Source organism: Scardinius erythrophthalmus (genome assembly GCF_964197995.2).
Source record: "Scardinius erythrophthalmus genome assembly, chromosome: 2".
NCBI lineage: Eukaryota > Metazoa > Chordata > Actinopteri > Cypriniformes > Leuciscidae > Scardinius > Scardinius erythrophthalmus.
Genome location: NC_138222.1, coordinates 49482621 through 49498086, shown reverse-complemented (window position 1 = coordinate 49498086; position 15466 = coordinate 49482621). Strand labels below are relative to the sequence as shown.

General features: G+C 34.3%; 2 protein-coding genes across 2 annotated transcripts in view; both read left to right on the top strand.

The window, feature by feature from the left end:
- The window catches only part of LOC308687382 (uncharacterized protein), a 439906-nt gene that overhangs the window by 350532 nt on the left and 73908 nt on the right, over positions 1–15466 (top strand). The window lies entirely within an intron of this gene.
- The window catches only part of lrrk1 (leucine-rich repeat kinase 1), a 102562-nt gene that overhangs the window by 41640 nt on the left and 45456 nt on the right, over positions 1–15466 (top strand). Inside the window, exons 16-23 of the mRNA XM_081393904.1 lie at positions 3125–3289; positions 4218–4390; positions 4483–4603; positions 4950–5109; positions 5765–6041; positions 6467–6638; positions 8404–8573; positions 13991–14130. Of these exons, the coding sequence (XP_081250030.1) occupies positions 3125–3289; positions 4218–4390; positions 4483–4603; positions 4950–5109; positions 5765–6041; positions 6467–6638; positions 8404–8573; positions 13991–14130 (1378 nt within the window). The remainder of the gene's footprint in view (positions 1–3124; positions 3290–4217; positions 4391–4482; positions 4604–4949; positions 5110–5764; positions 6042–6466; positions 6639–8403; positions 8574–13990; positions 14131–15466) is intronic.

Genomic DNA, 15466 nt, shown 5'->3' with positions numbered 1-15466 from the left:
CGTGGTGTGCCAAAAATTTTACAATCATTTAGTTTAATTTATTTCAGTGTTAATGTTTGAGTTAAAAAAATCCTCTACAAATTAAAGTAACACAAAGTCGGCTATAAGAGTCCTTTATAGGCTACTAAAAAGCAAAGGGCTTACAGTCTTAACATTTAGGCTATACTTTGCTTTAATTCGATACATTTATTTTCAGTAGGGCCTAATAAATTTGTAGGGATGTAATTTCAGTATGCTTTACCAGTGTGAATTCGTTACAAGGTTTCATTTAATTAAATTAATGTGCAGCAATTTGTACAAATAGAGTCTATAGGCATATACTGTTGTAGCCATTAAATAATCTCATTTAGTATCATATTTGTTAAAATATTCTAATGTTATTTTTTTCCATCTATGTTGAATATGAAAAGTGAACAGCACGAGTAAGATAGGATGCATTATATCGAGAGATGGATATGGAGTGGGTCAGACATGATTTTGACCACTTCATTAAGTTTTGTTTAGTAGAAAACCTTTCTTTAAAGTGAATTTCGTTTTCTATAAATTGTATCTTAATTTTAATAAATTTTTCATCAACCCTTGCCTGGATTTAATAAGTAAGAGAAGCAAATATAACAGACACTAATCATGGAGGCGCCCGCGCGGTCACTTGCATTGCACGTCAGCTGGAGCGCATCTCATCCTCCTAACTTAACGAAACTCAGCGTATGCCTCACACAGACATGATAAATACATCAAATACACAAAGCTTGAAATGTCTTCAAACGAAATAATTCAAAACGAAAAGAAAAAGGCTACTCTCTGATTATGTCTTTATGTGCATTTCTCTCTAGGTGGGTTCACTACAAATATGGCGATCGTCAACTTCATCTTTGCAGTCGACACTGTCAGAAAACACTAGTTTATTGATAAAAATCAATGCACGCATCACCGGATAAATACACATCTTGCTTGTTGCTTGCACGCACACATATTATGTCGAAAAAACGAAATATTATGTTGAAATAACATTATTATTATTAATAATACATCTTTTAGAATATTTGATTAAATGCTGATTGTTGCGCTTGTTCAATTTAATTAAATTAAAACTTTAATTGTGATAATTAAAATAATTGAAAATTAAATATTTAGTGGCCAAGTTTTGCTAATTTATTATATAGGCTATTATATGCCTATTGCCTATATTAAGTAGGTCATATTAAGACAAGGCATATATTAAGTTATTTTAGCTGTTATGAGAAAAATAAATCTAAGGAAATCTAAAATCTAAATCTAAAAAAAAAATCTAACGCCAATTCAACATGCCAGAATAAAACCTGATTTTTGAACAATGCGTAACGCCACTCGGCCTGGTGTGCCAAAACACTACATTTTAAACTTCAATGTTTAATTCAAAACAATCTCAAAACGCGTTGTGACATTTTTTTAAGCAGCCTAGCCTACATACATTAAGGGCATTGAAACCAGGATCTTAACTAAAACGCGTTCCGCGTAATCTCTCAAAAATTATGCCACACTACTCCATGTTTTTTTTTAAGGACTGCTTTTGAAATCACTATAAATTACTATGCAATTGTATCGCTCACGAGAGCTCTTCATTTATCTATGCCTCAATAGAATAGTAAAAATATTCAGCGTCATTGCTCCTAATATCGTCTCTATTTTTTACTTTTGATTCTATTTTTTCAGTTCTAAAATTGATTCTATCTTTGGTTCTATTCTGTTGTAGCCTAATAGGCCTATTTATATATATGAAAAATATGCCTATTAGGCTTAGGGTTTTATATTTAACCCACTTACATTTTAAAATACGGCAATTGCTGCTGTTTTGCGCAATGTCCCTTTGCGCCACCTGGCGGTCATTTCGGGAACGACTTTGAAATGCGGCTGGTTTATTTTTGCCGCGGTGATTTCCGCGGCGGTAATAGGCATTCTGGTTGTCCACCATCTGTATATATATGTATGTGTATGTATGTATATGTGTATGTATGTATTGTTTTACTGTGATTATAATTGCTTAATACATTTAGCAGAATGCATAATATAAATGTTGAATATAAAACCAGATATTCAAATATATAAATATCATCCATCCATCCATCCATTATTAAAGTTCATGTGTTTCTTAATATATGCATACATTTGCTGCCATAAAAATAAGTACATTTGGTGAGGAAAGAAACTGAAACGCACTGTAGACAAAGGACGTGTTCTTATGTTGATTTAAAAACAATGTGTGACTTCATCATTTGAGCTTTTACTGAATTCCCAGTCTATCTTATTTGTTTTTCAGGGCGTGCCTTCAGATGTGTTTTTCCCACAATGCTTGCTTATGAGGAAATGAACAGCTATGTTTGCTTTAACTCTGTAAACATGATAAGACAAAAATAAGGCAGAAAAAAAAACCTTTGTAGCAAGTCTAAAAAACACACAAAGCCATTTAAATGCCAACATTTTGACATCAGGGTTTATGAATGAGTAGCAGCTCTGGACCTTGGACCCCTATTTGTGGCCTTACATGGTTTCTTAGCAGGAGTTAACGGTGTTTCAATTCTCATCAGGCGCCCTGAGTCAGAGCCAGACGTATAAAACCTGAGACAGTGTCTCGCACACACTGATGTCATATAGACATGTTCTTATAAACACACACAGAATGGCCTCTTACACGTATGTCATAGACAGAAGCAAACGTATATACACAAGCACACTGATGTTATAAAGCCCCAGAGATGTCGCTCCACCTCGAGCAGCTGCGAACACTTACTCCACCGCTGACTCACTGCAAGAGTTTTTTGAGATTTGCTGTTTAAAAGAAACATTCTCCCACAAAAAAAGAAAGTTTTTCAAATTGTATACATCAACTTTAATGCACTTATCAGACAAAGAAAGTTTTAATGACAAAAATAAGTATTCAAAATGTACTGTATCATTTAACTACTTGCAATCTGTAATAGGGTAAATTTTATTTCATATTGACTCCAAGTTGCTTCATAATGGGACAAAATAACCATTGTTTCACTTCAGAAACTTTATAATTGGTCCCAAAATGCCTTGATGAAAGTAAGAGTATTGAGTGATGTTGTCAGGCTGTTTAATGCCTTTGTTTCTACTCTGGATACAGGTTGACTTGGTGTCATTCAATTTGTGGGACATTGGTGGCCCGGCCAGCATGTCGACGGTAAACCAGTGCTTCTTCACAGATAAGGCTTTGTATATGGTGATCTGGAATCTGGCTTTGGGAGAGGAAGCCGTGGCCAACCTACAGTCCTGGCTGCTCAACATTGAGGTGAGCAAAGAATATAAAACACTTGGAAAAAATGGCAGCGTTCAAGCACTAACTTTGGTCAGGAGGCTTCCATACTGAGCTCCATACCATAAATTTTGATTTTAATTGACTTAAAGGGACTGAGTCATTCTATGAAACAGGTGCATTTTTTATTTTTATTTGATGAGGTGTAGATAAATGTTTTTTTTTATTTAGTGTTTATTTAGAAGTTATTTTATATTTTAATAATAATGAACAACATAGCAAACTAAATGTATAAGTAATTTAATAATTTGGTATTTAGTATTTATTAATTTAGTATTTATTTGTTATTTATGGCATGGTTAAATAATAATGAACAGCATGTTGCCATTACAAACTAAATTAATAAAGTTTGTGTTTATTTTGCATATATCAATTGAGTATTATTCTTAATTGAGTATTTGAATAATAATGAACAGCATTTTGCCATTGCAAACTAAATAAAGTTGTTGTTTTTTTATGTATGCAATAGTTTAATGTTAATAATTTTGCCATTGCAAACTAAGTTATTTATTTATTTATTTATTTATTTATTTGGTAATAGTTTAATTAATAAAAAATTGCTTACTAATTTAATAAAGTTCTTAATTTTTTTACGTTTATGGAATAGTTCATATTCATAACTTAAAGCTTATTTAATGCTTTATATCAACTAAATTCTATGGCCTATACAAAGATAAAGAACAAAGACAAAATTATATTTATATATTTTCAGAATGTGCATATTTACTAATAGAGCAAAGATAAGTTAGAAATGCTGGGCACAAGCTAAAAAATAGATAAGACTCAAGGGGAAAAAATAAAACTTACTGGCATGCTGTAGATGAGTTTTGAAAAAATATCTGTTTAACATATACAAATATACACTAGTCTATAATGTGTTGCTGTTCATGTGTGTGTCCCTCAGGCTCGCGCCCCTAACTCTGCTGTCATTGTCATTGGCACACATTTGGACCTCATAGACACTAAGTTTCGTACCGAGCGTGTCGCTACGCTGAGGGCGTATATCCTGGCACTTTGCAGAACCCCTTCTGGTGCACGGGCTAGTGGCTACCCCGACATTACATGGAAACACTTACAGTTGGTTTTATTATCATTATAACATGCTTTAGCTTCCTTAATGGAATTGTTGTGTTGATTTTTGTGTGAATAAATGTGTGGTTGTTTGACAGTGAGGTGTCGTGTAAGACACTAGAAGGCGTGGACGGACTCAAGAGGCTGTTGTTTCAGGTTGCTTGCTCTATGAGGGACATCAGCAACCCTGCTAGCTGTCACAAACTGGTGGGAAGACTGGTTAGTGTTAGTTAAGACTATGGATGGCGTTAATCACTGTACTCTCTGACATCTATTCAGTAAGATGGAAAACTAAAGTCAAACATACTGTTGCTCCACCTCAAATGCATTTAGTGGATATTTTGAGGAAAAACAAGTAAATAAGTGTGAGAAGTGTGCTGCTGTGCAGCAGTTTTGCATTGCATCTGTAATGCATAAAAAGGAGTTGTATTACTTTAATGTCTTTAAGATGAAATATCTCAGTCAGTGTCTTTTTGTTGTTATACAGATCCCCAAAAAGGAGTTGTATTACTTTAATGTCTTTAAGATGAAATATCTCAGTCAGTGTCTTTTTGTTGTTATACAGATCCCCAAAAGTTACCTAACCTTGCAGGAGGCCATAAAGGCAGAATGTCTGAGGAGAGACGAAGCCGATGAGGTTCAGTACCTGACGGACACGGAACTGGAGCATATCATTGAGCAGAGTCCTGCTAGCGACATCAAAGACTATGAGGATCTGCAGACAGGTAATGCATCATTTATTACAAAATAAGTATAAAATGTTTTTAAATATAGATTTATTTTAAAATCTATATTTTCTATTTTTTAAGATACATATTTATATTTCTGTATCTATCTATCTATCTATCTATCTATCTATCTACAGACAGGTAGTGCATAAGTTACAAAAATAATAACTGTTTTAATGTATATTAATAATATTTTTTTATATAATTTTTTTGAGATACATATTTATATTTCAGTTTTTTAACTTTGATCTATATTTTAATCCGTATGAATTGAGTTTTTTTATTTAGTTAATTTGATTATTTATTAAATTAATTAAATAATTGCCCCATTTTTTTTAAATATACTAATCAGCACACCTTTTTTACCGCACATTGTTTTAATGCCTAATTTCTTTTGTAAATTTCAAAGCATGTGGAATTCTAGATCTTTAAATACAGTTTAAAAAAATCGTCCCTCATGTTAAGTTATTATTGATAATTTTGTATTCTGGAATACAAAATTTTATTTCATTCACAGTTCCTCACATTAAAGTTTAAAATAGATGTGAATTCCTTGCAACCTATTTGACCGCTGCAATCTAATGCATTTCCAAGTGAAACAGGGTTCAATTAGAAGAATATGGCTCCATAACATCTTTTCTGAATCACACAGCGATCAGTTTCCTCATTGAGACCGGCACCATACTGCATTTCTCTGACACGAGTCACGGCCTGTGTAAACTGTACTTCCTGGATGCCGTGTGGCTGTCCGAGTGTTTGGAACGCATCATCAACCTGAGGGGCTCGCGCTCCGTGGCCTGCAATGGAGTGATCAAGGCGGAGGACCTCCGCATGCTGCTGGTAGGAACTGGATTCACCCAACAAACAGAAGAACAGTACTTCCAGTTCCTGGCCAAGTTTGAGATCGCTTTACCAGTGGCCAGCAACAGGTAAAAACAATGGATTTTTTTCGTAACTTCAGCATTCATTCATTCATATGCAGATGGGTAAAGCATAAACCTATTGTGAAAATAATGCAGAACATGTTTTTAATATATAGAAATATTTAATAGATTAAAAACAATAGCTTTCTGTTCTTTGTAACTTCAATCTATTTTTTATTTTATTTAATTTTTTTATTATTTTTAATTATATAAATATATTTTATATATTTTATATTTTATTTTAATAATAAAAATATCTTTATCTTTTAATTATTTAATGGCTGTAATTTCTGTGTGATTCATGAACTTTTTACACCCTATGGGAACCATCCATCTAGGAAGCACATTACGAGTTATTGTATATTATGCATTTCAAGTGAGCATTGTTTCAAACCTAATTTTGCCTCAGAAATGTCGTCTTCTCTTCATAGTTATCTGCTACCACACCTTTTGCCACCCAAACCTGCTCTGGACATCCACGGCTTTCGGCACCAAACCAACAACAACATCCAGCGGCATTTTAAGATGAGCTTCGTACCTGCGGGATTTTGGGAGCGCTTTATAGCCAGAATGCTAATCAGTTTAAACCAGATGGACATACAGGTAAACGCATACCCTGAGATGACAGCTTAACTGACCAATAAAAGTCTAATAATTGCAGTCATAATTAGAGGCCACATGATTGAGGCCACATTGAAGTTTACAACAGCCCCTGAAAACGCATGGTAAGACGCTGGAAAACGCATGGCACATTATTGTTGTTGTTTAATAAGTTATTAAACAAAATAAGAAATCTTACTATTGTTATATTTCACTCTAAAATAAAAAATCTAGTGTTTTATGAAAAAGAATCATATAATAATACATTTATTTCATAGTACAACAGTACAATTACAATACTATTGATTTTCTTAATTATTTCATCTTCAAACATTAAACCATCAAACATTTATTTTGACAGAAAACCGCAGAGAGCCCTCAAAGTCGGCATGAAACTTGCGATAGTCTTTTCCTCCCTATTTTGACGAATATCCAGATGAAATTGTAGGGCGTAACTTGATTTTGTCTGTGGGGAATTGATTGGATTGTTGTGGTTTGCTGTTGGTGAATCTTATGTGATTTACAGGTTGTCCCGCAATCGCGCCTGTGAACACGTCATCAGAGAAGAGAAGTCGCTGCAAGAAAGTTATTTTGATGAAAGATTACAAGGGCACATGGATTTAAAAAGAAAAAAGATGTTCACTGATAAATCATTTATTATAAATACCACAATATTCCATAAAAAAAAAAAAAAGATTTCATGGTGAAATTTTAAATCTTATCTTTAAATCTTTAAATCTAAGATCACTTTAAATCTCTTTTGTTGACAACTGCCGATGTTTAAGCACTTCTTATTACAAGTTTGAGAATATTGTTGCACATTCTGTGTTCCTAAATGAACATTATAAGTGACCCAAATTCACAGCATATGAGTATGTGTGGAACAGCATTTACTGCGATCAGTCGCAATGAGGCTGAGTTGCTTGCGTGTAAAAGAGCACAGTGCTGCACTTCACTCTGAAACACACAGCACATATATTTACTTAAATCAAAGCCTTTGCGATTTAATAAGTAATACTGCAATTTATCGTGCAGCATTAGTAATGCATCAATGAATTTGACAATGAGGATGCCATGCAGGAAATGAGACGTATCTTTGCAACGCTTGGTCTAGTTGGCATCAAACTTGCTATGCATCATTGCCAGACCATCTATTGGCCTAGGCACATGAAATCCAGCCAGAAATCATAATTTCGTCATGATGAACGTCATGATTCTTCACTTCATGTATTTCTAGGGTGCTACTTTGTGCTATTTTGGACCAATTTTGCATTTTTTTTTTTGTTTTTTTTTTTTGTTTTTTTGTTGCTTTTCCTCCTACAGTGTTTGTTGAATCTTCGGCAAAATTGGTTCAGGTCAGACACAGACACAGACAAAGACAAAACCACACAAATTCAGTTACTGGATTTTATTCTCCAGAAAAGCCTTAACAATTTTGCTGGCGAAGACACCAAACAGGAAGTGAGTCATTGTCCTGGCAAAGCTTTTGCATATTGAAAATTTTTCTTTCTATCAATGCCACATTGCCCTGAGAATGTCATTAAAATTTGTAGCACCACCTACTGGTAAAACTTTCTGAACCAAACAAAACTGTTCAATCATTCAGTATCAAAATGAAGGCTTGGCCATGTAGACGTTGCTTGTAGCTGTATTTTAAAGTATTTCCTTATATGACAAGTTCTCAGGTGAAAGTGTCGTTGAAGCTGATCGATTGTTTCAGTGTACTGATTATGATGTATGTCTCCTACTTTTTCATTTTTCAAAATAGGCATTCGAGACCAAAAAGAATATGAAAAACCAGAGGAGCCGCAGTACCGTGATCTACAGCTTTGCGGGGAACCAGCAGCGCAATCGCTGCAGCACGTTCCGTGTCCGTCGCAACCAGACCATCTACTGGAAGGAAGGGCTGTTAGTCACCTTTGATGGTGGATATCTGAGGTTAGTAAATGTTTAGGGATTATTTATTTATTTAATTTGTTTTACATCTAATGAATAAAAGTATTTTTGTTATTAACATTTCTTTTACTTCATCACTTCACTGTTGTTATTGTTAACTAAAATATATTTTTTTTATTTTTGAATTAAAGGGCCCCTTTTCGCAAGATGTAAAATAAGTCTCTGATGTCCCCAGAGCTCAAAATACCCAACAGATAATTTTTTATAGCATGTTTAAATTGTCACTTTATGGGGCTGAGAAAAACACGCAATTTTAGTGTGTATCCCTTTAAATGCAAATGTACTCAGTGTCAGGACAATCTCACGGAATGATAATATCATAACAGAAACTCTCAGTAACGTTGTTCATTTCAACGCAGAGTCGGACAATAATGCCCACAGAGTCAGATAATATATGCTGTATGGAAATAGAGCAGGTATAGTTTATTATAACCTTTATTTTACCTGGAAAAGAAGCACATTGAGATTAAGAATCTCTTTTACAAGAGCATCCTGGCCAAGACTGACAGACACAGCTCGTTTGAGTTTAACAGATAACATCCATCAATACATACACATATACACAACACAAGCAAACCCAATCAAATTTCAATATCAATACATAATTAGTTAAAACATCTACAGCCCGATGTTTCATTCTCCAAATCGTTTAAAACTACTTTGAAAATGTCCAATGAAACCAGCTCCCTAAGTTTCAACGTACTTTGCAAAGTATTCCAGGCAGAGGGACCAGCAAATTTAAAGGCCTTTTTCCCCAATTCAGTACGTACCACTGGAACAGACTGTAAGAATAATTCCTGGGACCTACAAACATGCTTTTTACCGATGTAGGCATAAAGATATAAAGGAAGTAGACCCAGGATAGATTTAAAAAATAAAAACATGCCAGTGTTTTTGTCTTCGGGTGGACAAAGCAGACCATCCAACCCGAGCATACAACACACAATGATGAGTGAGGGTTTTAAGGTTTGTTATGAACCTCAGTGCATCATGATAAACAGTGTCTAAAGCATGTAAACACTATGAAGATGCATGTATATATATATATATAACTTTACCATAGTCCAGAACAGACATAAAAGTGGCTGCAACAAGCTTTTTTTTTGCCTCAAAGGAAAGACTGGATTTGAGTCTAAAGTAAAAAGCCATTTTGTTTAATCAGCATTTAAAACTAGTTAATTCAAATAAGTTACGCTGAACAATATTATATGCAAGCTGTAACTGAGAGGGAGCCAGATTGGGAGTGGATGCTGAACTATATATAACTGTATCATCAGCGTAATAATGAAAATGTACTTTTTGAACATTTTGATCAATATTATTTGTATATAGAGTAAATGGGAGTGGTAAATAGGAGTGGACCGACCCCTGTGGCACACCTTTAGTTACATTAAGTGAATCTGAGATAAAACCTTCTGCCTGTACACATTTAGTTCTGTTTGAGAGATAGTTATTAAAATCAACCAATTGTATGTTTAGTTAAGTCGTTATATCAGTAAGGTATGATCAACAGTATCAAATACTTTTGATAGATCGATGAATAAGGCTGCACAGTGTTTCTTATCAACAGATTCAATAAAATAATTTAGTACTTTTAAGGCTGCCGTAGTTGTGCTATGTTATTTTCTAAAACCAGATTGAAAATCAGACAGGGTATTATTAACAGACAGAAAGTCCTTTAATTGATTGTTGACAAATGTTTAGAAGACTTTGGCCAAGACTGACAGCTTGGAAATGGGCCGGTAATTATTTGGGTGCGTGGGATCTCCGCCTTTAAACAGGGGAAGAACAAAAGCTGATTTCCACATAAGTGGAATTTCATTTAAGACAAGAGAAAGGTTAAAGATATGCGTCAGAGGTGGGGCAATAAGATCAGCTGCTAGCTTTAAAAAGTAAGGTTCCAATTTATCAGGACCTGCCTATTTTGAAACATGTAAAGGTTTAAGGGCTTTGCACACCTCAAAGATTGCAATTGGTGAAAAGTTGAATGATTGACTAGACACGAAGCTCTCTGACTGAACAATCGAAAGGTTCACATGAGCACCATTAATTCAATCAAGCAAAAAAACAGAAGCTATGATGTGTTCATTGAAACAATTAATCATTTTTACTTTATCAATGATTGAATGAGAGCCCTGATTAATACATATTATTTTCAGTTAATGGTTTAACACTTTTCCAAAATGTTGATGAATTGTTTAGATTGTGAGATGTGTGCAAGAAAATGTTCAGCTTTAGCTTTTCTGACTACAACCGTGCATGCATTGCGCAATCGCCTGAAATCAAGCCAGTCTGAATTTAAATCGGTTTTCCTAGCTTTTGCCCATGCCAGGTTGTGCTCATGAAGCATATTTGATAAAAGATGAGAAAACCATGCATTAGTCCGACCCTTCACCCTGTACCTTTTGAGAGGAGCATGTTTGTTGGCTAAAGCAGAAAAATTTGCATAGAAAAAATTCCTAGGCTATTTCAAGGTCAGGAATTAAATTAATTTGTTTCCACTCCAAATTATTAAAATCGTCTAGGAACCCTTGTGGTTTTAGGAATTTTTGTGTTTCTAACTGTTGCGATGACACAGTGCGATGTCACTGATGTCTTTCACAAACATAGATGCAGTTGAATACTTATGGGGAGTGTTTGTTAAGATTAGATCTATCAGTGATGATTTTTCTGGACATTGTAGGTTCGGTCTAGTGGGCTTGTCAACAATCTGAATAAGATTCAATACATCGCAATAGGTTTTAAATTCATCAGTTGCTGAATGCAACCAATTCCAATTTAAATCCACCAAGAACTACCAATTCTTTAGCATCAAGAGCTGAAAAGAGCTGGAATAAAGAAGGGAGAGCACTACTATCAGCAGATGGTGTCCTATAGCAACCAACGATTGTTATGATGACAGATTTAGAAAACTCAAGATCGAGAGCTAAAAATTCTAATTGTTTACTCACTGATTTAAAAAGCAATACTTTAACATGAAACCTTTTTTTTTATATATATATAAAAATTGCTATGCCCCCACCCCTTTTTGGTCGGCCAGACCTATATACATTAACCATTAATACATTGTAGTGGCAAACAATTTTCTACTTACTGAATAGGAGACAAACATGGATCAATTGTCTTTAACAATTATTTATTCCCTTGCAAGGAAAGGTCAGCAGTCATACAGTCATTACAAAGTGCCTGCAGAGTGTGACAACGAGTGGGGGCTTTCTTCATTCTTTATAGTTGTTCCTCCCCCAAGGTTGTTTTCCTGAGGCTACATGAAGATATCTCTCAGCCATAACTAATACATTGTTTATCATCTCCTTTAGTGGAGACTCTGTCTCGGTCATACATTGTCACATTAACTTTTGTCCGGTCACCACATTAATCTAATTACCATCATATTTCAAAGATTCTATGAATATAATTAAGTGCAAACATAATAGAACATTAAATTTCTTCCACAACATATATCCTTGTCTAAAACCGATTTGTTCAGCCAAGTTTCAGTTAGAACAATCACATCCGCATCAGTTGACTGTGCCCAAGTACGAACCATATCCATTTTAAAGATTAAACTCCGAACATTCAAATGAATTAAACCAAGTCTGCACCTTGATTTAAAATCTGCAGGTGTTTCTGAACTATCAAAAGTAATAAAACAATCAAGCACCTCTGCTTAATTGATTTAATATTATAATATTTAGAATTTGTCTCTACTATTTTAAAATTCCAGTGGGCACTTTTTACAAAAAATTGTAAAATTATCCTTAAGAGTCATAACACTGGACAAACAGACCAGGTCTATGGTGTAAAACAGGACTGGAGTATAAAAGACAGTCTGGCACACGGCACCAGATGCAGCCAGATGCAGACGTTCCTCTGTGTGCTGTGACCATATGTCACATTGCCCCGAATCTGAGAACGGCTTGTTCTGATACAGTGCTTTATGATTTATGAGGATTTAAAAAATAGCACTAGGTGAATCATTATCATTATAGGGTGGTTGTGTACACACTGCCAAAACACATTTATATTCAAACACCATGTAAAAGTGAATTTTACATAATAGGTGCCCTTTAAAGCTAAAATAAAATAAAATAGAAATATTAAATGTAAACATTTAAGTACTTAAATGAAAATTAGAATAATTGAAACTGAAATAAATTCCCACAGATATCTTTATATAGCATGTTAAAATTGTTAATTTTTGAGGGTGAGCAAAAACGCACCATTTTGTGTCTGTTCCTTTAAATGCAAACGAGCTGCTGCTCCCGGCACAGAGGGCGGAGATACAACAGCTTGCACTCACACAGACATGCACTGAAAATTTCTAAAACTTTTAGCCTTTTATGTTCAAACCGGAGTCAGACAATGATGGAGATACTCAAGAAGAAAGTGACAACATGTAGAATGCAACAGGACGTTTCTGAATGGTTAGTTGGTGAATTTATGTTAGCTTATGTGTAGTTATCTTCTAGTCATTGATTAGCTTATTCTGTCTTGATAATCTATAAAACGTATTCCGGGGGCGGGGTTTATGTAAATGTTAGGGTTGGTGATGTCACTAACCTTGGAGGAATGTCATGTAGTCCCAACCAGCCAAATATCTCCCTTTGCTTTGAACTTTGAGCATTGTAACTTTGCAGATGTTTTGTATGCTCAAACAGCAACATTACACACTAACTAAAGTTAGAAAAGTGAAATCATAATCAACCACCCCTTTAAGATAAAGTACAAAAAAAAAATTAAAGCTAAATATAATTTTTTTTTTTTTTATGTTAAAAGCACAGAAAAAAAGACTAAAACAAACTCAAATGAAAATTTAAACTTAATAAATACTATAATAAATAATACTGAAGTAATACTGTATCTGTCATTGTGGATATACTTTTACGGAGTTTGCTGTAAAGCATTATGGGACTACCTTCTCTGCAAGGGATACATGTGGTGTTGTTTTAAAAATGTGTCCATAAAATGTTACCTTATGCTTTACATACACTTAATACAATTCTCGTTAAGTAAAATTAAAACAATTTTGTTAATTGAAATCAAATAAATAATAAATATTAGATGAAAACTTAAATGAAAGTGAGAAATGTTTCCTTGGCAACAGAATGAAATAAGTTGAAGCACTAAACATTACTTACTGGAAATAAAAACTAAACTAAAACTAAAATTAAAATAAATTCAACCTAATCAGTATTATTTAAAAAAAATTTGAATAAAGTACATAACAAAATTACTTAAAATTAAACAAAAATTACAATGAAAACTTTAAAATATTGATAAAGCTATAACAGTATATAAATAATACTAAAATAACACTGATGAACATCTGACTCAGATCCTAACACTAGTGTGTGCAGAGATTCATATAAGAAAAGACTCACATTGTTTCTCGCCCACAGCGTAGAGTCATCTGACCTAAACTGGAAGAAAAAGAAAAGCGGAGGCATCAAGATTATCTGCCAGTCGGAGACGAGGGACTTCTCTGCGATGGCTTTCATCACCGATCACGTTAACTCCCTCATAGAGCAGTGGTTTCCTGGTGAGGACTCCTCCAATTGTGATTGAGTTTCTCAGATCCCAGTCCACAGAGATCTCTATAGATCTCTTAGATATTTAATTTCATGCACAGGCCTTTGTGGGTGGATTGCAGACTTTGTACTTCATTCTGAATGTGTTAATTTAACCACACAATGCATTGCGGTTGAAAACGCCACTTTAGCCCATACATTTGAAAAGTATATTCATCATTGCAACTGTATTGGTAATAAGATTATAACATGCATCCTCCAGTGCAGGGGTTTTTCACACTGGGGTCTGGAGACCCCCAGGGGGCCATAGAGAGTGCTAGGGGGTCCGTGGAAAAGTTTAGAGAAAAGCATAAAGACCATAGCCTATATTGTAAATACTTGTTTAATGGCATCTTTTTATGAATGAAGGCCAGAATCAGTGATACTAATACAGCTACACTATGTCTCAATGAAATAAACATTAATTATAGCCATTCAATATTACAGTGTAATTAAAAACTATAATTTTTTTTTACATTTATTAGGCTTGGTTATATGACTTCATAATATTTTTTTTCAGCATTTAAATGTGAACTTCAAATGTGGGATTTAGAGTCTTAAATATTTGTTGAAAGTAATACATTTTTATCAATGACTACGACTGAACCAGTAGTAATTATTCCAGTTAGAAGCAGTACTGAAATGCGGTTTGAGATGCACATTGTGACAGTACTAGTCTAAGATGATATAATATGAGTGTCTCCATGCAAAACAAAAGTGACGACATCACTTGCAGTCATAAGACAGAAGCCCAACCGAAAACAAAAAGACTAAAATAGCATCATAATTAGGGTATCAAGTGTGATGATATCTTGACAAACATCCTACACCCATAACCGAAGGGTATTAATACGGATGTGCAGCTGTTTGTTGCAGTACATTCAGTGTGGAAGTCTGCTGTGTCAGTGTGCTAAGCTGCTTCACACTATTAACACACTGTCAGTCAGTAACACAGGTGCAGCACAAACACACACACTGAACTCATATAGATGGGGTGAGTCATACTTTAGTTTATACTGCAGCAGTGATTGATTCATTAATCCACACAAAGCTTGTTAATTATACTTGACGCATCAGCACACACCTGCTCAAGTCACCAGTTACCCATCAGGACTTCTACTCTACACAAATGTTTGTGTGTAAACAAACTACAGTAACTGCTGTGAGAGATTATTAACAGATGCATGTAATGTTTTTTAATCTTGATAAACAAATCACCCTTTTAAGCCATTTCTGAGAAAATACATATATATTGAGATGTATATTTAGTGTTGTCAAATGGCTGAAAATATATTGAGATGTATATTG